General features: G+C 43.9%; 1 protein-coding gene across 2 annotated transcripts; it reads left to right on the top strand.

Moving 5' to 3' along the window:
- The first annotated feature begins 587 nt into the window (after window positions 1-587).
- Sur (Sulfonylurea receptor) lies at window positions 588-20,682 on the top strand. 2 transcript variants are annotated; one of them, XM_076797526.1, is made up of 32 exons: window positions 588-837; window positions 920-1,099; window positions 4,244-4,527; window positions 7,125-7,388; window positions 7,484-7,586; window positions 11,481-11,711; window positions 12,386-12,571; window positions 12,645-12,791; window positions 12,853-13,047; window positions 13,123-13,260; window positions 13,352-13,514; window positions 13,586-13,764; window positions 13,825-13,956; window positions 14,172-14,409; window positions 14,700-14,805; window positions 14,869-15,130; window positions 15,237-15,374; window positions 15,741-15,983; window positions 16,135-16,376; window positions 16,440-16,505; window positions 16,614-16,718; window positions 16,793-16,884; window positions 16,964-17,184; window positions 17,819-18,040; window positions 18,313-18,494; window positions 18,603-18,774; window positions 18,870-19,110; window positions 19,194-19,321; window positions 19,375-19,562; window positions 19,631-19,734; window positions 20,088-20,284; window positions 20,365-20,682. In XM_076797526.1, exons 3-32 carry the CDS (start codon window positions 4,307-4,309, stop codon window positions 20,521-20,523), a joined length of 5,265 nt encoding a protein of 1,754 aa, XP_076653641.1. In that variant the 5' UTR covers window positions 588-837; window positions 920-1,099; window positions 4,244-4,306; the 3' UTR covers window positions 20,524-20,682. The 2 variants fall into 2 exon arrangements, with proteins under 2 accessions (XP_076653641.1, XP_076653642.1); XM_076797527.1 differs by lacking the exon at window positions 920-1,099.
- Window positions 20,683-21,216: the final 534 nt, after the last annotated feature.

The raw sequence follows: 21,216 nt of genomic DNA, 5'->3' as shown, positions 1-21,216 counted from the left end.
TCTTCGACATTCGGCCTCTCATCTGTCAGTAGTCCGCAGACCGTCAGCCGGGAAAGACGCGTGTACTCGGCTCTGCGGTCGGCCCACGCGCACGTGCATGACCACGCGTGATTCGCGAAATCGAACAAGTGGTTACCACCACCTCAACCCTTGCACTATCCTCGAGGGTGCACTCTTAGGACGCGTTCACACGTGCCCCTTTCTGCTGCAATTCGGACTGACGGGACTCGAGAGAGACGTTACAGTCTTTTTGAAATAGAAGGTAGCGGAAAACGGGAAGTGGAGGATCGAACAATTTGTCTTTCTCAGAGGAGTGTTCTAAACTGATTAGTGTCTTTCTAAAATACTAAGAGGAAGGTCGGGGATTTATGTTTCTCAGCCGAAAACAATACTCTTGCGCTTTTGTCTTTTGCTTGATAGCGGACCCGACAGTTTTATACCGAACATTAGTGTCGTTTTAAAATAATAGTAAGTGGAAGGTTGAATCCTTCTATCTTAAACGGGAATAATAATATTATTTCGTATTTTTCTTGGACACTCCACAATTATTTTATTAAACACTACTGTTTTTTTTTTTTTTTAATAGCAGTAAATTGAGGAACTTATTTCACTTGCACAGAAAGTATTGCACTTTGATCTTTAATTTCGAATCGATGAAACACTTTGAATAATGGGTACGAAATTTGTCGTTCGGTTTGTCCGTTGTTATAAATCGCGACGCGACATAGTTGCGATCAAATAGTGCAATTCGAGTGGGTATGCGACACAAATCGACTCTTCGTTGTGACCCTGCCATCAGTTGCCGATCTACCGAAGCCGCATCGTTATCATAGAAAGGTAATTACGATTTTAGAATATAAAGAACACCCGAGGACGTGAATAATTCTGTTTATTTCGCTCGGTAACGTTTTATTCGCAGTAAATCGTTGCAAGAAGCTGAATGATAACATTAACATTGTACGCGTAAGCTTGTCAACGGAATCTCAAGTGTTCAAACAGGAAAAACAAACTAACTACGCAGATACATATGTAACGAGGTTGCGGTGCATCTGAGTAAATGAATTATGAAGACGGCGCCTAATCTACTGCCAAAGTAATTGTAAGTCCAAAGCGTCGAACAGTTGCCTGCCGTCAGGATTGTCGTGCGGTTTCTGTTTTAATTCGGAAACAATTTTGATACTACCGTTGAGCAGTCTTTTGGCCCTTAATGAATATATTTCTAATTCTATATTTCGACAATTTTGATAGTTCGCAAGGATTAAATTATTACTCTTTAAATCGGTGGTTCTTAACCTAGGGTGCGTGCACCCCCGGGGGTGCGAGAGAAGTTCCTAAATTTTCGACAGTAAATTTATTTCTCAATAAATAAATTATCCTGCGGTAGAAGTAATTCTCAAAACAAAGAAACAGGACTCTGATCTATTTTCCCTCAGAGTTCCAAATTAACAAAAATCGATCTTGAAGAATATATTTTTCAAGAATTTATAAACGCAGCTGCGAATGATTCTAAAGATTGTAAACTATACCGAAGGGTCCAAGGTTCCAAGGGTTAAGGATTAAATTGCTTCATCTTGTCTTGGCTCATCTAAAAATTCAAAACCTTAGAAATGGCGCTGGCAAATGCCTGCTTATTTTCGGATAAACGTCTTCTCGACCCAAATTTCCGGTGGGTTTATCGAGAGATCATCAAGCCAGCAATCATAGAACCAGTTTTCTGGGAGCCGAGAGGTCGACGAATCTTGAGGCCGCGTAATCGCGGAATAATGTAAATATGATATAACGCCGTAACCCTCCCGCGTTACCGGCTCGGAGAACAATAAGAGGAGCGACACGTCCGCGGCATGACGCACCTGGCCGTCCTCTGGCATACCGAAGAGAAATCGCTAATAGTAACTCGGGTCCGAGAAACCGTGAACGGTCAAGGTCGCAAAATGTGATCGACGTACTCTCTCGGGTCTTCGTGGAAAAATCGCTCGCGGATCAGCTTTGTTCGAAGCCGAATGTTGGCGCGGAAAGAACGAAGGGACGAATCGCGAACAGTGACATAACAGAAAACCGAGGCAACGGAGTTACCGTATAAATTATGCTAATGCGAGACGGGCCGACGGAATTCCGACCAGGGGACACGTAAGTCTAGCTAGCCACTTCGGTATCGCTCGCGAGCACTTTTAAATTCAAATCAATCGCTCGCGGGTCGTTAGCTTGATCATGCTCGCCGGGGAATGATGGCGGGTTCGATTTTCGTGCAGCTCGAGGTTCGCGGGCGTGGGATAGACTGCGGATGTTTATGCGATAATTGTTTGCGTTCGTTTCGAGAAATAGCAGCCAGAAACTTAAATTCTGGTAACCCTGAACTCACCGCGGCTGAATTACTGATTTTCTGTTTTGCAATTATTTAAATTGTGAGCTTCGTTATTTAAGCGCATATTGTAACGAAAACAGTGTAAAATCTAAATGAATTTAATTTTGCTCGGTAGATCTAGTGTCGATCTATCTTAATGAATGCGTAAAATCCGCAGTCTAGTAACGAATAAAATTTGGAGACTGCCATTATTAAAATAATTGATGGAGCCGAATGTTTTTATTAATTTTCATTAATTCTTTCCAAGACCAAACCCCTTGTGACGATTTGCAGATAGGGCCACTCTTCTATATTTATTTTTATTATTAATAATCCCAAGATGAAAAAAACGAAATATTTAAAATTATTTTATTTTCTTTTCGTTAGCCTTTTTACAAGACAATATTCCATTTTTGTTATGAGTAATTAATGGTTGAAATACCGATCGGTTTTCGAGAATTCGTGTAAGAGATTCAGCGTGAAATGTTGAAAACAAAATATAAAAATTAGAATCGCAAAATTGTACCAGACCGAACCACGATCATTGTGTACTAATTTATGAGAAACGCGCGAGGGAAAATTGCAAGAGACATGTCGCATAGCTCGCGGTCATTTCGTGTCCTGTTAATTGATTTGATGGAGCATGAATGTCGATAGACCGTAAATGTGGTCGTTAAAATTTATTGTTTGCTCAACGGTGGTATCAATAAACGTGTCTCGAAACGCGCAGCGTATTCAGGGAGGATCCAATGTCCTCGCGATATTCTTCTCACGATCGATGAATCGAGTCGTTGTCGAATTTTTGAACAGTGACACCGTCGGTTTAATGCCTCCTGTTTTTAAGACGAGTCTCCTTATGGGGAAAGCCGTACGAATTCTCACGAACAATTAATAGTCCCGACGAAGCCAATACCAAACGCCATTTAACTCCAACGACGCACAAGAGTTCGTCGATCCTTGATGAAGCTTGACAGTAAATTTACAATATTTGAAATCAATTTAAATTTCGGTAAATAAATTGCTTCGAGTTTATTGAATTTTTTTAGCTAGCTTGGCAGTCGCGGTGTTGCTCCGAACGCTATGCCGGAAAGAAAATGTTTAATCGAAAAATTCGGCTGGCTGGTGAACGCATTTGACGGCCGCACTTTTGTCGAGCGTATCGATAGTTGTCCGAGCGTAAGATATTTTTAGTGGGCATACAAAAAGCCCGTTGTTTAGCTGCGAACCGTTTCGGAGCCGCTGGACCGCTTGCTCGCGCGGAACTATTTCCTGTGACGCGTTTTCAAACAATGAACAGCGCGAATTCTCGCGGAAAATATATTTCGCGGCCATTAAAGTCGTCCGATCGGATCGGCTGCGGGAAATTAGTATGGGCAAACGAGTCTGAGAAAAACATTATTAATGATTCCCGAAAGGAAAGAGAGGATACGACACTGTTCTCGCAACACTTAATCTTCCAGTAAATTGTTAATCACTAGACTGCGGATTTTATGCATTTATGACAAAAATGGGTAACCACAATTTAATGTGGACATATTAAAAAGATGTAAGGATATCAGCGTATTGGTTTCAACTTGTTAAAATAATTAAAAGAAGAAATAAATTTCGCTGCTGCGTCTTGCAATCGATGGAAACATTTTTTATTTTTCATAAAGATCCACAGTCTAGTAATCGCAATGGCGATATCCGTCTACAGGCGACTCGAAAGAGAATTTGAAAAGAAACTCTGTTCGAACCGTGTCGAGTTGAAATACACCGTGTCAAAAAGAGTAACCTGAAAAATGAATATTATGGCAAAACTTGCTCCCACGAACTTGTTAGTTTAGGCAACCGAGAGCCCACAAATTTTTAAGAAATCTATTGCTAGCACCTGGTGCGAGATACAGGAACGAATATTTTTAGGCAGTCGCGCGAAAAATGAGTGGGAACGGCGTCCGGGAACTCTCCTGAGAGTCACAGATAAAAATGGAGTTCTGCAAACGGCACAAGCTGCTGCAGGTTCTGCCGCGACCCGGAAGACGAATCGCGTGGTCCTGGCGGAGTGAGAACGGCACGGTCTTCAGGATCACGGGGAAAGATCGCTCGGAGGACTGTCCGATCGAGGTCCTCAACATCCTCGTACCGTTGATCGCCGTTCTCGTGGCGTTGATCGGTTTCCTGCGGCACAGATGCGGCAAACGGCGCAAGTGAGTCTGCGGGACGATCACCAAATCGAAATTTCATTTTCACGATTAGAAAATCACCATTGAAGATTCCGCGAAAAAAGCTAACATTTCAAGGCCTGGCGATTTTTAGATAACATCTAAATTCAAAGCCTTATATTTTAGCAGTTTTAACTTAAACTGAGATGATACCTACGCCATTTTGAGATTGTGTACACAGTTTCATAGTTGCAACAGTGTTTAAAACTAGGATTAAAATGTTGTTTAACGTACTCTATCTGGAAGTCTAGTGTATGGTGAGTCTAACCAGGTTGAGATAACAGTGGTATCTTCCGCGAGGGTGTCTTTGTAAACAAAAGGTTTTTTCCGTGTTCGGAGTCGGGCGATTTCGGTGGACTCGATTCGACGGAAACCGGCAACGGGTTTTTCAATTCTCGAGCCCGTGCGATGTTTAACTTTCCGCGAGCATCTTCCGGAGGAAGATAGCTTTCTGGGTTTCGTAGGGATTAGTGCTCGTTCCGAGGGTATTAACGTTTCGGTTGAGTTTGTACTTTCAGTCAGCGTTTGGGCCACGCGGATGCTTTGTTGCGTGAAATTGTATCGCGAGTTCCGGGATCTTCGGGGAATACCCGGGCCCAATTAGGGCAACTTCCAATTGAACGAAATGTCTTGCGTTCGCCTTGGGGATACTCCATGATTCAGAGGGCTGCGTCAAATTCAAACAATTTACTCCAATTATGACGCGCGCCGGGGATTATCGTAAGCAACGCGTGCACAAACTCGTCGATCGACCTTTCGATTCGAAATTTACAATAAATCCGTAACGGTAAAATACCAAACTGTGGAAACATTGGGAACATTTGAGAAAGCAATCACGTTCTCAATTTACCAAAATTATTAAAAGAAGAAATACATTTCCATTCAGATTTTATTTTTTGCGACAGATTTAAACAAATCAGTGATGACTAGTTGGCTGTGAGACTTGTTATCTGAATTGGAACAAACTGGGATGAAATAAAAATTGAATTTCTTTTTCATTATGTTTAATTGATTGAAAATAATATAACAGTATCATTAATTTTTTCCAATGTTGTTACTGTTCTAAATTACACCTTCTCATTTTTATTATAAATGCATAAAATCCGCAGTCTAGTGATGACATAAGAAATGTTTTCCGTGGAATTTAAACAATTTTAAATTGTACAGCATTTTCCACTGAAATTCATTCACAACGTTTCTCGAACGAACGATCAAGTTGTGCTTCGATTGTTTACGCGCGTAAACAACGATAAAGCGGCTCGCTTCCCAGAAACGGTATTCAAATCTTATTTAAACATTTACACACGAAATGAGTTCCACGTTCCGTTTAATATTTCATCCTTGTCTGCAAAAACTTGCACGACAAACATTATTCAATATGTATTCTTCGCGCTTTACATTCTCGAAATCTGAAAAGATGACGGATTTTGTTTGTGCAACTTGATCCAACTCGGTGTTCTTCGGTATTTCCAAAAAAAAAAGTGACGCAACCGAGCGTGAAAAGGGCTCTAATCAATTAACGCTTTAATTTACCGCACGTGTGCGCATTCTTGGCGCGGCCTTTTCGAAGAATCTTAATGAAATAAGATGGCCGCCCCGGTTGTCCTGGTTCATCCACCGGAAAATCAATGGCTGCCGCTTCCTGTTCGCCGCAATACCGAATATCGTCTTGGATCTTGCATAGGAACTCCTAATCTAAATAAATAAAACTTTTCAGTCAATTTTTTAACCTAACAAGGCACCATTTGTTCAATTGTAAATTCATCAATTCATTCTTCATGTGAAAACACTTCTGCAATCTTACTAATCGTAAAACTGAATGGTTAGGCTAGATTCGGGATTTTTTTCTACGAAACTATGAAAGATTATATTATCCAACTTTTTTTGTACATCCGTTTATGTACGTAGCGTAAACTTACATAGTGTTTGCATCTCCAGCGTCAGAACCGTCCTCGAAACCGGAATGATTCTGCTCGTTTTTCGCTCGTGCCGATCGAATTGGATTATATTCTTCGTAATCCCGGAAAATATGTAACGAATCGAAAAAACTTGCTCGTCCACACGGTCCCCGTAATATCTGCATGATCGAGGGACAGGACCGTTCTAGATCGCTCGGGCGGAAGTTGTCGGACGACAACCTCGCGACGATAAATTATTACACCTGCGAGGAGGTGGCTAATTAATTTCTTCGTGCTCGACACGGCCGTGTACGCGTCGCGGAAAAATCCCGATCCCGTTCCGTTTCGTGTTTCTGATTACCGGGAAATTAATTCAACGATTTTTGCTCGGGGGAGAATCGATAGACCGGCGTCCCGCGGATGATCGATCGATCCCGTTCTAATTGTGCTTTAATAGACTCGACCTAATCGTTACGTCGTCCGTGATCATCGTACGGTAACATCGCGATAGTAAGCTGCGAAATGCAAATTGACAGCATGAAATTATACATTAGTAACGTTTCTCGTGCGTAAGATTTAATTACGCCATTGAAAGCTGTGGAATCGTGAAATTGAAATTTCGTGAAGAGCATTAAGATAGAAATTGCTTTTTGCAAGATATTTATTTTTCAATGTTCTCTCTAGTGCCTCCAGAGGGCTACTTCCGTTTCACACAACAAGGACCTCGTTGTGCATATTGATCCTGCTGGTCCTTTTCTTGGAGATTTGCGAATCCTTTCTGACAACTATATCGTTGTCGTCCATTTTTACGATTTTTGCGGTGTTCTCCTGCTGGATCCTTCATCGGAGAACAGAAATCAATGGCGGCGATTGCGGGCTCGCTTTTTCGGCGGCAATCTTCGCTGCCACTGGCTTGGCACGTGCCTGGAAGAGCTTTTACCTGTCCAGGTCCGTGGAAAAACAGTTGGGATCGTCGAAAACCCCCTAAACGTTAAAACCACATTGCTAAAATGATTTTTAAACTAATTTTTCAATTTATTCAGATACGGTTTGTCGATCGAACACGTCCGGTTCGCGACGACCGCAACGTCCGCCATTTTGTGCGGTGTTTTCGCAGTCCTGGACTCTTATACACTCTATCTCGCAGTGAGTATTGTCTTTCCATATAACATTGATTAATTGAATTTTCTAACGTTTCACCCGTAACGCAATATTGAAAATGATTTTCCTAACTCGATGAAAATTAACATTTCAATCAGCTTGCAAATGCCTCGAGTGGTTTCTAAACGTGGCGTCTCAGCGCAGATGCGTTGGACGCTTTGATGTTCGCTGGCAAACAATTTATGCAAATTGAACCGTTAGTGTACATTGTTCCGTCTCTGAAGTATTGGTACAATTTATGCAAGATTTTAATGGGTTTTTAATAGTTGGAAAATCGCTTCTGTTTGATCATCGGTCAAGAGAACGCTCGAACAGAGTAGTAAATGGCGCAGTCGAACGCGTCTACTAGAACTTCCATTTAGTCTCGTGCGTAGAAGGATGATTTATGCGAAGCAGAGTTTAGTTAATATTTAACCAGTCAACTCGGATCCCCGCTGTTTCGGCGAGCGTGCGTGTCTGCGAAAAGAAGCGGAAACGCGGCTTTCCGCGACCTGTCCCCGACAAGTTTCCGCGGGTTTCTCGTTGGGAAGTTTTACGGCGGCTTTGATGCGAATTTACAACGGGCCAGGGTTCTTGGTAACACGGCTCTCGAGCCGTTCCGCGAGAAGTATCTGCGGGAATTAACGACGGAGCGTTACAGCCTTATCGAGAAGAGCACAGCCGCGCAGCTACGCGCGGCAACCGGGCGCAAACATTTGTTTTACATTTGCTCAGCTTGTTTGAATAATAATGTTTATTATCGCGGCCCGAGTGAGAGAGAGAGAGAGAGAGAGAGAGAGGGCCGTCGAGCTTATCGAGTGGCCTAACGCGCCACCTTTATCTAGATCGAAAGCTAGATCGAAACTAGACCGCAAAAATAGATTGCCGAAAGCTTCTGCGTCGTTTTCGCGGAAATAAAACGGGCCGTGTGCGATTCTCGCCAAACGCTCTCCCGTCGATCTCAGCCGAGCGACGTCCAGCTAAACATTTGTCCGAGGTGCTCAAGGTGCGATCACTCTTTGACGGAACTCGGTCGGAGACGCGGAACGAAGATCTCCCATTGGACGCGATGCCAAATGCGACGCTGCTTTTTTTAAACGAGTATAACGCCGGCCCCGTGTGTTATGCGGCCATTGTTTGCATTCCTCGCGACGCACAGTGTGTCGAGTATATGGGAATTCGGGAAAAAAGTCATAACTCTTAAGTTATGAAATTTTCGAGTAAAGTACCTTAATACTTTTTGAAATAAAATGCAAAGGCGAATCGATTGGTATATAAAAAAAATTTTTTTTTTAATTGCGATAACTCTTATGTTTTAATAAATTCTTATGTTTTTTTACTGCATAAAACGTAGTTTACGATTTTAACGAAAATTTAAAAATAAAGTACAATACTGTATACATTACTTATTCAAATCTTCACAAGGAGGGATTAAAACTTAGGAATCCTTAAGAGAATTCCTTTATTTTACCTAGAAATAAATAAAATGAATAAATTAACATAGATAATATGTTATTAAATAATATGTGTACGTACTATACTACTTCAGCTTCACTATCATCAGAACAAGTGTTTGAGTTGGAATCTGATAAGTAGGATGTTTCATTTAATAATAAATAGTCTCTTATATCTGCAAAATCCTTTTTTTCTTTTTTCGTATGTTTTTTTTTTTTATAATGGGCAATAATTGGATCCGACTCCAGTAGAAGACGATTTAATAGGTCTTTATTTGAATTTTCTCTTGATGTCTTGCGGGTATTATGTTCCCGAAAATATTTTATATTTTTATGTTGAGCCTCTAGAGCTTCTTCGGATAATTTGCCAATAGGAACAATTGTACTTTTAATAATTTCAACTGCATGGAAAAGTAATTCATGCGTAGTTACCGGCATCACATACCAATTATAATGTTTTAAATATAATTCTCTAGCTTCTTGAATTATTTCTTGGAATTTAATAATATTTATATTTTCTCCGCTTGAGCAAATGTGAGCAGATTTAAACCAATGCGAAATTAAAGTTTAATGTGCCACCAATTACTGTAAAAAAATTCACGGGTGTACTTTGATGTACTTTTTTTAAAACTCTAATCAAAGTTGATAAATGTTAAACATAAAAAATTAGGACAAACTGCGATAATTTAAAAAAACTTTTTGGGAGATTGAAGGTCTTATAATGCTAAACACGCCCTGTAAAAATCAAATTAAAAAACCAAATAGCTTGCGAGGGACGCATGTTTTCAGAAATGCGCGGAATTTGACAGTGAAGTTTCAGCCTCAATTTTAATAACAAATTGATTTATTCAGTTAAAATTTAAGGCAGTTTTAGAAACTACGTTTTGTTACGAACATTTTAGGATACATAAATTTGCAGATCTTACACTTTGATTTTCGGAATTTTTTCCATTGGACGACACACTGTGCGACGTTCGGCTCTCTTGGGAGTTCGTTTATTGCGAGATCGTAGATCTCGCGGCTGGAATGTTGACTTTTCGGAGCTTCTGGGAACCACTGGAAATCCGCCATTGCTTTGACCTGCTCGGAAAAATTCGGTTGCAATTTCGTATGACGACGCTGGCTTGTAATATACAGTGACTCCCACTAATATTCGGACGCTCTTAAAAATCGCATAACTTCTTCAATATCGGACTATACTACTTGAATTGTTTGAGAAGTTACAAACGTTTAACAGCTTAAGGGTGAGAATCGCAGAATTTTTGCCTTGTTAGGGAATTTCGCCCTTATGTGATCATTTTGCAACATCTGTAGCTCATTGCAACGTTGGCCGATTTTCATGAAATTCTCAGAATACGTACAATTCATACAGATCTGCAAATCGTACTTTCTAAATTTTCAATGTAAGTCCACATAAAAAAGTTGCAAAACACAACTTTTGGTATTTTCTCTGCAATTTTTCTTAAAAAAATTCAATTCTTTTTAAAAAAAATCCAAGTCGTATGGTCTAATATTAACAAAGTTACACGACTTTTAAAAGCGTCCGAATATCAGTGGGAGTCACTGTATTTAGGAGAAGACTATTTGTCATTTTACTAACACTTACTCAAAATATGCAACTCTATTTTTCACTTCTTATTTCCAACCCTCCGGAAGCCATTTCGTTTCAAGTCTGAGGAAACACAGTCAGGGAGAAGCTTGACAATTGTACAACAAAGCTGGGGCTGAAGGGACAATGAAGTTACAGTAAAAAAATTCTTCAGTCGCGGTGGAACAATAAATTGTCACACTATACTCTCCATACTCGCAAAGGGACGAAACGATACTTAAACAGTGTCCAGTTTCACAAAGGACCAGCACACGCCATCGACGGATCCTCGGACTCGATCAAACGTTTTCAATCAGGGGTGTGTTGAACTTTGACTGACAGAATCGAGTACACCAGTCCGCGGAGCAAGAGAGATTCCAGATGCGGGCCATAAACAAGACCAAGTGGCGCATTCGCGCGAGAGATCGAAGGCTCGCCGAGGCGCTAGATCACTCGAGATCAAATCCGAAGGGGGACGGGGGAGGGGGGGGGGATGGTGCATTCCCATCGAGTCTGAGAAGAGTTCGGTTTCCCCGAGGCGATCGATTCAATTAAGAAATTCTCGCGACACCGTGATCCCCCCTCCCCCTCCCCTGTTAAATTGGCCGCGAACCAGACAGCATATTTCACGTCTAATTATAATCGCGTTAAGAGCACGCCGCGCCGGATCTCGAGCCCGTCTTTCGATGGGCTGGCAACGCTCTCGCGATTCCAGGCCCGAATAAATGTTTCACGTGCATCCCCGGCCCCTTGACCCACTAACGGCGAGTATGGCTGTTCTGGAGCGTGCGAGCGGAACGCTCGAAAACCCTGAATTGGTCTATCCATCCTCGAAACGTCTCTCCTCTTGCTGTGCAGACTAGGAGAAAGAGGAGATACTTGATCAGGCGGGAGGGAGACCGGGCGAGGAACGTTTACAGGCACACCGAGGCCACCTTTATCAGCAGAATCACCTTCCACTGGGTGGTCAAGCTGCTGTCGAAAGGCTACGAGGTGCCCCTGGAGTGCCAGGACCTTGGGGAACTACCCGAAGAAGAGTCCGCGGCGAGGCAGTTCGAGAAGTTCAAAAGGATCTTCGAGGAAGAGACGGTAAGACACGAGCAAGCTGAATTTGTGCTATCCAAGGGGGTGTTCTAGTGTGGCGGCTGTTAGGCTCCTTTGCAATCTTTTTTCATAAATATTTAAGTAAGTCGTCAACGTCAACCCTGTTAATATTTCGTCACAGAGGATCTGTATGCGAAATAAAAATTGTATACCTGATTTGCGAGAAACTTGAAGTGGAAACTTATTTTCTTTTGACACTTTATCCACCGGAAACTTGTTAATGGGATTTTCAATAATTGTACCAAAAGGAACCGTAAAAATTATTTTTTACGTAATGATACTGAACGAAATTATTAGATTATGTTACCTAGTAGCAGGTCAAAAATTGCACGATCGATACAGCACTAAATAAATAACAGTAGGATCAAGGAGACCTAAAGGACGAAGCAAGGCTGATTACTGATTTCTAGGTCATTAACACTAGATTTACTGCGCACTAAAAGTGACTATTTTACATTGCTTTATAAAAACAACAAGAACGTGCTGCCCAGATTTTTAGCCATTTTCGTTTTAAGAAATAAATTTGCTAAATAATTCCACATGGACGTCATCTCTACAATCTTAATAATCGTAAATTAAAAATCTCAGAACCCGCCATTTTGAGGGGTCCCGCAAACCTAGTGTTAAAAATGATTGAACAACAATCTCGCAACTTCCAGTCGAAGAGGAAGGGAAAGCTGTCCCTGTGGCGATGTTTCTGGAGGCGAGTATGGTTTCCATTCCTCGTCGGAGGGTCGTTGAAGCTGTTAGGGGATGCTGCAACCCTGGTCGGGCCGATGACCATCTCGAAAATCTTGGACTACATCTCGATCTCCCAGAACGGGACCAGTCACCGAGTCTATCGGGTATATCTAACGCTTTCGATTCGCCCATTTTCTCTTCGTCGGACACCTTCTGAAGCGTCCGTGACATTTCCAGAGCGCCATGACGTTCTCCGAGATTCTCCAAAATGGCTACTTCCTGGCGTTGCTCGCGTTCGTGTTCGCGCTGCTGCAGAGCACTCTGAGCCAGGCCTCCACTCACGTCCTCTGCGTCGAGGGGATCCGTTTGAAGACGTCTCTTCAGGTACACTCGAGCGTCGAGCACCGATCTCGAATGGATTCTATAATTCGTTGTTGCGGGGCAGGCGTTGCTGTACGATAAGGCGTTGCGTCTGTGCTCGTGGAGCATCGACGAGGACTGCGAGAAGGACCGGGAGCAGCAGAGAAGCCAGCAGACGACAGGCGACATGGGCACCCTGACGAATCTGGTGTCCGAGGACTCTTACAACGTCATGAGCTTCTTCTGGATCGGCCATTACACCTGGGCCATACCTCTGAAGGTAAATCCGAGGCCTCGATCTTCAGCATTTCAAACGGTTTTGAACGACATGACGATGATCGATGCTCGATTCTAGATCGCTGTCATCGTCTTCCTGCTCTACACGAAGCTGGGCATCAGTGCCATCATAGGTGCGCTCTGTTGCATTCTCCTGGTCACTCCTATGCAATTAATTTTGGGGAAGAAGATGTCGGGGAACTTCAAGTCCGTCACGGTACGTTTCATAATTTTAACCCTTTGTCATTCGAGCGCCAAGGGTCAACGTCTTCGTCTCGCTTTTCATTAATTCGAAGGAATTTCTGTAGAATAGAAGCGATGCGAGGCTGCGTCTCGTCAACGAGGTTCTCCAAGGAATGAAGCTGGTGAAGCTGCGAGCCTGGGAGGACATATTCGAGCAGAAGATCAGGCGAACGAGGGACGAGGAGCTCAAAATGCTGGACAAAGACTCGTTCTATTGGACTCTGATCAGTAAATTCGATTTCTTACGCTAATCAAATTTAACGGGACCGTCCCCCTGACGCAATTCTCATCGCCCCTAGATTTCCTCTCTCATTGCTCCTCGGTCCTAATGACGCTCTTCACGTTCGGGGTCTATTATTGGATAGAGGACCGCGGCCTGGAGGCCGGGAACGTTTTCGCCGGTCTGGCTCTGTTCTCCCAGCTCACCGTGCCTCTTCTGATCTTCCCGGTGATGATACCGATCATCATCAACGCCATGGTGAGCAGCCAAGTCCTATCAAATGCCGTTACACCGTCATTTCGCCATGTTTCGTTCAAGGTATCCACCACGAGGATCAAGGATTTCCTTCAGCTTCCGGAAATGGAGAACGTTCTGCCTGACCTTGGCGACAGGAAGTCGGAGATCGCCGATAATGCCTCTTCGAGGACCAATTCTGTCGAGGAGAGTACTGTGAGTGAAATTAATTTAATTATCGACAACATCAAGTACGATAAAAGAGTCTTTCGAAAAATCTGCATTTCTTTATTCAGTACACCTATCATACTTCGATCCTGATACTTTATTCTTTTATGAAGTATTCGCGTTTGAAAAGTGATTTTGTGATAAAATATTTTTGATAAAGTTAAGTGTTAAACGGATGTCATCTGAAGTTGGAGTTCTTCAAGGTAGCAGCGACGAAGATGCACAGCGGAGTAACCTTTGGGTCTTTGGATAACATCGAAGAAGATGAGGAAGATGGACAGTCCTGTGGTCTCAGGGAGTACAACCTGAATATCGATTCTTCCGTGGACACGCTGTTCGAGAAGGATCCGGAAGTTCCGGTCCTCCGGATGAAGTACTGTACGTTCTCCTGGGGCTGCGAGGAGGGACAATTATTAATCCAGAATCTCAGCTTCCCGCGTGGTAATTACAAACTTTGAACACAGTGATTTCTCTATATATGTCGCCAAAGCCTGGACGCTAAACGTCGCGGAATTATCCCCACTACCGTGAGGTATACTCCGTGAGGGGCCGCGGAGCTCGAGAGGCCTCTAACGCCGAGGAGTGCAAACATAACACGACTCGGGTATGTCTCCTGCACGATTATTGACGTTGGCAAGACCCGTGTTGTTGACATATATCGAGAATTCACTGTAAATCTAAAAAACTGAAGCACTTGACCTAATTAAGTCCCAATTCCAATCTGCTCTCAGGTCAGCTGACGCTAATCGTCGGGAAAACCGGAAGTGGTAAGACGTCGTTACTGCTGGGGATGTTAGGTGAGATCCAAAGGACATCGGGGTCGATCGAGTGGGCCAGGTGAGTCTCTTCGATCGTCGGATTAAAGCATCTCGCCAAACGAATTAACGCGTTTCGAAATAGGGGTGCGAAGATAGCGTACGTAGCCCAAAAACCATGGCTACTGAACGCAACCTTGAGAGACAATATCCTCTTCGGATCAGCTCACAAGCCGCGAAGATACCGAAGCGTGTTGAAAGCCTGCGCTTTGCAACCGGACGTTGACATACTTCCGGGACATGATCTCACTCAGATCGGTGAAAAGGGGATTAATCTGAGCGGCGGTCAGAAGCAGAGGGTAGCTATAGCTAGGGCGATTTACAGTGACGCGGATGTTGTCATCATGGTTGGTTTAACTATTTAATATATACTGGCTACCAGGCTGCGAATTTCATGCATTTGTAATGGAAATAAGTAGATCCAAAGTCTATTAAATTTTTGTACGCGTACAGGACGATCCTTTATCCGCTTTGGATCATCAAGTGGGCCAGCAGATCTTCGATCAAGGGATCCGGAAGCTTCTGTTGAGAACTGGACGCACTGTCATCATGGTTACTCACCGATTAGAGTTGCTGTCCACGGCTCATCAGGTACGTCCATCTTTTTAACTTAAGATAGTTGATACAGTGTTTACACCGTACATGTCGCAAACACCTGGCCGATAAAAGTCGCAGAACTATCCCCACTACCCCGGGGTATACACTCGAGCTTCGCTGTCCTTTTCTACGTTCGACGCGGGTCAAAGAATGTAGCCCCTTGCCGATATATGTCGCTGGTTTGACATGTGTCGAGTAACCATTGTATACGAGTCGTTTATGTTGTAAGCGCAATTGAACACTGCATACTGTTTCGCCTGAAACAAAGAAGGAACTGTTAGCCAAATTGAGAAACTCAAAGCAAATTTTAAACATTAAACAAATATGAATATCTTGAGTATGAAGATCGTGAACATTTAGGTGATCGTGATGGACGACTGCCGGGTCCGAGCCACGGGAACCAAATCCACGATCGAGGAATCGGATCCAGACTTGGCTACCGAATGGAGGAAAGCTGCGACAAGACAACAGGACAGTCAGCGAGCTCACAGGATCGCCAAAGAGAGATGGTCTCTGCTCAGACTGGTCTCCAGAATCAGCATCAATGTGAAGAACAAGAAGACCAGCGATGGATCCTGGATCACTGAGCAGGACGCTCATGTGGTGAGTCTCGGAGATCTTTCCACCATAATTATGTCACTGGGTGCCAGTTCTGATCAAAAGAACTGTTCTCAAGTGGCCTGTATTAGCGGAAGACGAGGAAGAAGATGACCCAATGTGACGAAGTACTTGATGACGATTATGTCTCCCTCAGAACCCTCCAACCTTCGTGCCACTCAGGATGCGGAAGACCACGCTTTCAGGGTCACGATACCTAGCTCCAGACCTCACAGACCTTCCAGTGCCCACGGAAGAATGGAACATCGCGAAAAAGCAGACGAAATCGCATCGAAGCGCAACTAGGTCGAGCAGCCTGCAACCACAGAGACCACCGCCGCCTGTTCTTCGTCAAAGCAGCACTCCAACCATACTCGAGAGCGGATCTATCATACCCAGGTAGCCAGTCATAGTTATCATTTTTATTGGACTGCTGCTGAACACACCCTCCTCTTTCTTCAGGAAAAGGAACAACACCTTCGACAACGGACAGACCAGCGGCGTTCTTAAGCAGATATTCTCTGGCAGGTTGGTGGCAGTGAATCACGATTACCCTGAAGATCCTTATGCTTTAGTATGCGTAATTAATCATCTAATAATTACACGTATCGTTTAGCTCTGATCAATCGTTTGCAGAATTGTCCCGCACCCTGACGAACTGAGCCTGAGCAGAGAGAAGAACGTCCTTCGCAGACTGATGCCGTCGAATCCCACCAGACAAATGCAGTGCGGTATCAAAAAGTAGAATCTCCACGCCGAAACAATTGTCTCTTCTTCCTCCGTGCACTTTCACCGCGTAAAATTCGTTTCTTCAGGTCCAACCAGGTGCACGAGCAAGATCATCTTCCAGTGAAGAGGTTGCTATCAGTGGAGTCCAAGGGAACGGACAACGACGATACGGAAGAAAGTAGGTAGACCAGTTCAATCCTGAAGATACCACCTTTCTGTGAGACTGTCGCTAGATGATGTGAGGTTATTTGTCGCAGAGAGCTACGATGTTGAAGACCACGAGTCCCTGTACGAAGACAGAAGTGGAGTGGTCACCAGAATGATTTGTATGGATTATTCGAAAGCTGGGGGGTGGACACCTGGTTTGATCTACATGGGGGTAGCTATCCTCTGTCAGATTCTTCGTGTATACACGGACCTGTGGCTCAGTCGCTGGACGGATCAGGAAAGGGAGGCTCAGGCACCGGGAGAACAGAATGTAATCGCTGAAAGAAAGCATTTATGTTACAGTGATTTCTCTATATATGTCGCCAAGGCCTGGACGATAAACGTCGCGGAATTACCCCGTGGGGAGCCGCGAAGTTCGGGAGGCCTCGGGAGCCGAGGAGTGTATACATAACACGGTTCGGGCATTGTTGACATATATCGAGAATTCACTGTATCAAAATATACTGACATTTATAGTTTGACGCTCTACTTCTAGATTGCGGATTTTATGCATTCATGGGAATAATGGAATGATTCGAACTGTAACGACAGTAGAAGAATTGAATAATTATGTCATTTGACTGATTAAAATGATTAAAAAGGGGACATTTCTTTTTATGTCACTTCCACTTCTTACAATTCTTACTTTGCATTATTTATTCATTTCCAATTAGCGAAAGAGCTAATTCAATTTTTCGAAAATAAACCATGAAAATGGGGGATCTGCGAAGACACTTTCCACTTGTTCTCGCCAACACTTTGTCCAATCCGTTTAGAATTTAATGCGATCCGATTCAATCGGATCGATCCAATCGCGTTAAATTCAATTGATCGAACCCAATCCAATTCAGTTGATTAAATCCGACTCTAGCCCATATTAAGATTAAATCGTATTTAATTTTCAGACGTGGTTCTACTTCAGGGTCTACCTAGCCCTCTCCATGGGTTCCATATTGTTATCCTTCGTGTGCAACGCAGTCGGCCAATGGACAGGAGCCAGAGCAAGGAGGAAACTGCACGAGGAAGCAATCTCCAGACTCCTCAGGGTCCCCCTGTCGTTCTTCGAGTGCGATCCCGTTGGGAAGATCCTGAACCGATTCAGTGCCGACATGGGTGTCATCGACAAGGTTCTTACTCGCGAAATACAGTGAATTCTCGATATATGTCAACAACACGAGTCTTGTCAGCGTCTTGTATCGTCCAGGAGACATACCCGAGCGGTGTTATGTTTACACTCCTCGGCGACCGTGGTCCCTCTCGGGGGAAACCCCGCGGTAGTGGGGATAATTCCGCGACGTTTATCGCCCAGGCCTTGGCGACATATATAAAGAAGTCACTGTACTAGTTAAGGAAGTGTTAATTGCGACGGTGGAAGCATTGGATGGAACTTCTGTTAAAGAAAATCTCCACGTCGATCCAGAGGTTGACCTTCTTCGTGCTACTCTGCGGGTCAGCGATCATAGTGAACGTGATCATCTCGCCGTGGTTCCTCGTCGCAGCTTTGCCCACCTGTGCCGTTTATTACCTGGTCCAGAGATTTTACAGACGCAGTGCTAGGCACCTGCAACGATTGGATGGCAGGTTTGTTGTACAATAATCATGGCCTTGAAGAGCTTAATAGATTGAAGTGGCGTACATTGGAAGGTAGTATGTTGTGCGTATTTTTGATGGTGATTGACACTTTTCCAGTACCCGTTGGCCGATCGCGACCCACTTTTCCGAAACCCTGACAGGTCTAGCGACGCTGAGGGCCTCGAGACAGGAGAATCGATTCATGGACCAGGCCACGAGGTGTTTGGACACCAACACGAACGCGTTCCTTCTGTTGAACACGAGCAGTCGATGGCTGGGCATCGCCTTGGTAACAAAAAAAAAAAAAACGTCGCACGTGAAACGTCCGATTATAGAATACAAATGTTACGAAGCGTTTCGATCAAGAAATATTATTACCTCTAGGACTACCTGGGTGCCATAATAGTGGTTGCAGCGACGTTCGCAGCGCTAATTTCCGCAGACCTCTATCCTAATCGCGTGACACCAGCTCTAGTGGGTCTAGCGATTAATTACACTCTTCTGGTGCCGATCTATTTGAACTGGGTGGTGAAATTCACAGCGGAGATTGAAATGTACATGGGCAGCGTGGCGAGGATCTCAGCTTACAGGCACGCCGATACCGAGGATTACCAAGAAGAAGATGGTAGCTAGATCAGAGAACCAATTTTCACATTTTTCAAATGCTCTCTATTTGCTTCCCCAAGGTCTTACCATGTTTTTCTTCAGATTTCCAAATGTCGAAAGACTGGCCCAGCAAAGGCGAGATCATCTTCGACAACGTGTCACTGATACACCACACGCAGAGGGAGCCAGTAATCTCCGATCTAAACTTGAAGATCCCGGCAGGCCAAAAGGTGAAGATCGCGAAGAGAAAAATTATAAATTATTATTCAAATGTCTCTTGTAGATTGGCGTCTGCGGAAGAACCGGAAGCGGCAAGTCCTCCACAATGATGGCGCTCTTCAGGTTACTGGAAATCGTTCAGGGTAGAATCATGATTGACGGAATGGACGTTCGTCGAGTGCCCTTGAGGGTTCTTCGATCCCGGCTCTCGGCGATTCCTCAGGACGTGATCATGTTCGGTGGCACCATTCGGTAAATTCTAGTTTATTCCTCCCCCGTCTCTTGTAAAAAGATAATCACGAAGAACGCACAATTTTCAGTGAGAACTTGGATCCCCTCTGCGAACACGACGATCGAGAACTTTGGAACGCTTTGGAGGTCGCTCAGATCAAGGACGCTGTGGTCTCCCACCCTGAAGGACTCAGTAAGATGATCGAATTAACATTTCATCGACCGAGAAAATTTATTGACCACGTATCAATTTTTGACCCGAACTCGTACAATAATAAATATAAAATATTAACAATTGAAAGGCATCTACTCTGATAGGACGTGGTTTCGGGGCTCCTACGTCAAAGGGGGCGTGGTTCTGTGTCTCCCCGCTCAGCGGGGGCGTGGCTTCGGGGCTCCCCATTCTGAGGGGGCGTGGTTACGTGGCTCCCAGCTTCGCAGGGGCCCCAGCACTGCCTCTTAAATAAATTTTCACGCGTAGAACTACTATGCCCACGATTTCCAAGCACTTCCCAGTAAAATAATTGCGATTTTCTGTGAAATCAGGCTTCGAAGTTCGAGAAGGCGGAGAAAACTTCTCTTCAGGTCAACTGCAGCTGCTCTGTATGGCCCGTGCAATCCTTCGAAAATCATCAATCATTGTCCTGGATGAAGCAACCAGCGCGCTGGACGCGGCCACCGAAAAGTCGCTCTTGAAAACGATGTCGGCCTCGTTTGAAAACAGAACTGTGATCGTTATCGCGGTAATTCCACGTTGCTACACCTCTTATCTCTCTTGAAGCTCTCAACAGAACAAACATAGCGACTTTCTTCCCATTTCCAGCACCGCGCGGCGGCCCTGCTCGACTGCGATCGAATAATCGTGATCCACGAGGGCAAGATCGTCGAGGAGGGCTCTCCGATGGATCTATCCGGACGACGAGGCGGGTTCTTCGCGAATATGCTGAAGTCTAACGAAAAGAGCGAGGACGTGGCCCACTGAAGAACGAAGGAATGACCGCAGGAAGGCTGGTTGTTCTATTCGATCGCGCGGAGTATTTATTTTTGATAAGCTTGATAAGGAGCACGTGGTGAAATGCGTTGTCACTTTTGTATGTCGTATTAAAATGGTCGTTGATCGACTATGTATTCTTGTTTTGTATCTTGGGATCGATTTATTGACCCTCTTGCACCCTAATGTTTGAATTCGTAGGAAATTCGTAGGAGATCGTTGATGGGAGAAGTGGTCAGTGACCAGGAACAATGATACTTCTTGTAGCATCTATGGATTCGTTTTCAATTCGAAGAAAGTCAACGAAAGAAGAAGTGGTCAGTGACCAAAGAAATCGTTTTCGTTTTGTCCATCAAGAATAAATTAGATGATCAGTGACTAGAGTTTTCTCTTGGTTAAAGTAAGTAGAAGTGGTCAGTGATCAAAAACGATTGCTCTTGATGAAAGAAAATAGAAGAAGTGGTCAGTGACCAAAGAAAATTGCTATTGATTAAAGAAAATATAAGAAGTGGTCAGTGACCAAAGAAAACCGCTATTGATTAAAGAAAATAGAAGAAGTGGTCAGTGACCAAAGAAAATTGTCATTGATTCAAGAAAATAGAAGAAGGTGGTCAGTGACCAAAGAAAATTGCCATTGATTCAAGAAAATAGAAGAAGTGGTCAGTGACCAAAGAAAATTGGTAT

This window comes from Halictus rubicundus, chromosome 12 (assembly GCF_050948215.1).
Source record: "Halictus rubicundus isolate RS-2024b chromosome 12, iyHalRubi1_principal, whole genome shotgun sequence".
Lineage (NCBI taxonomy): Eukaryota > Metazoa > Arthropoda > Insecta > Hymenoptera > Halictidae > Halictus > Halictus rubicundus.
This window is presented reverse-complemented; position numbering and strand designations above follow the sequence as displayed.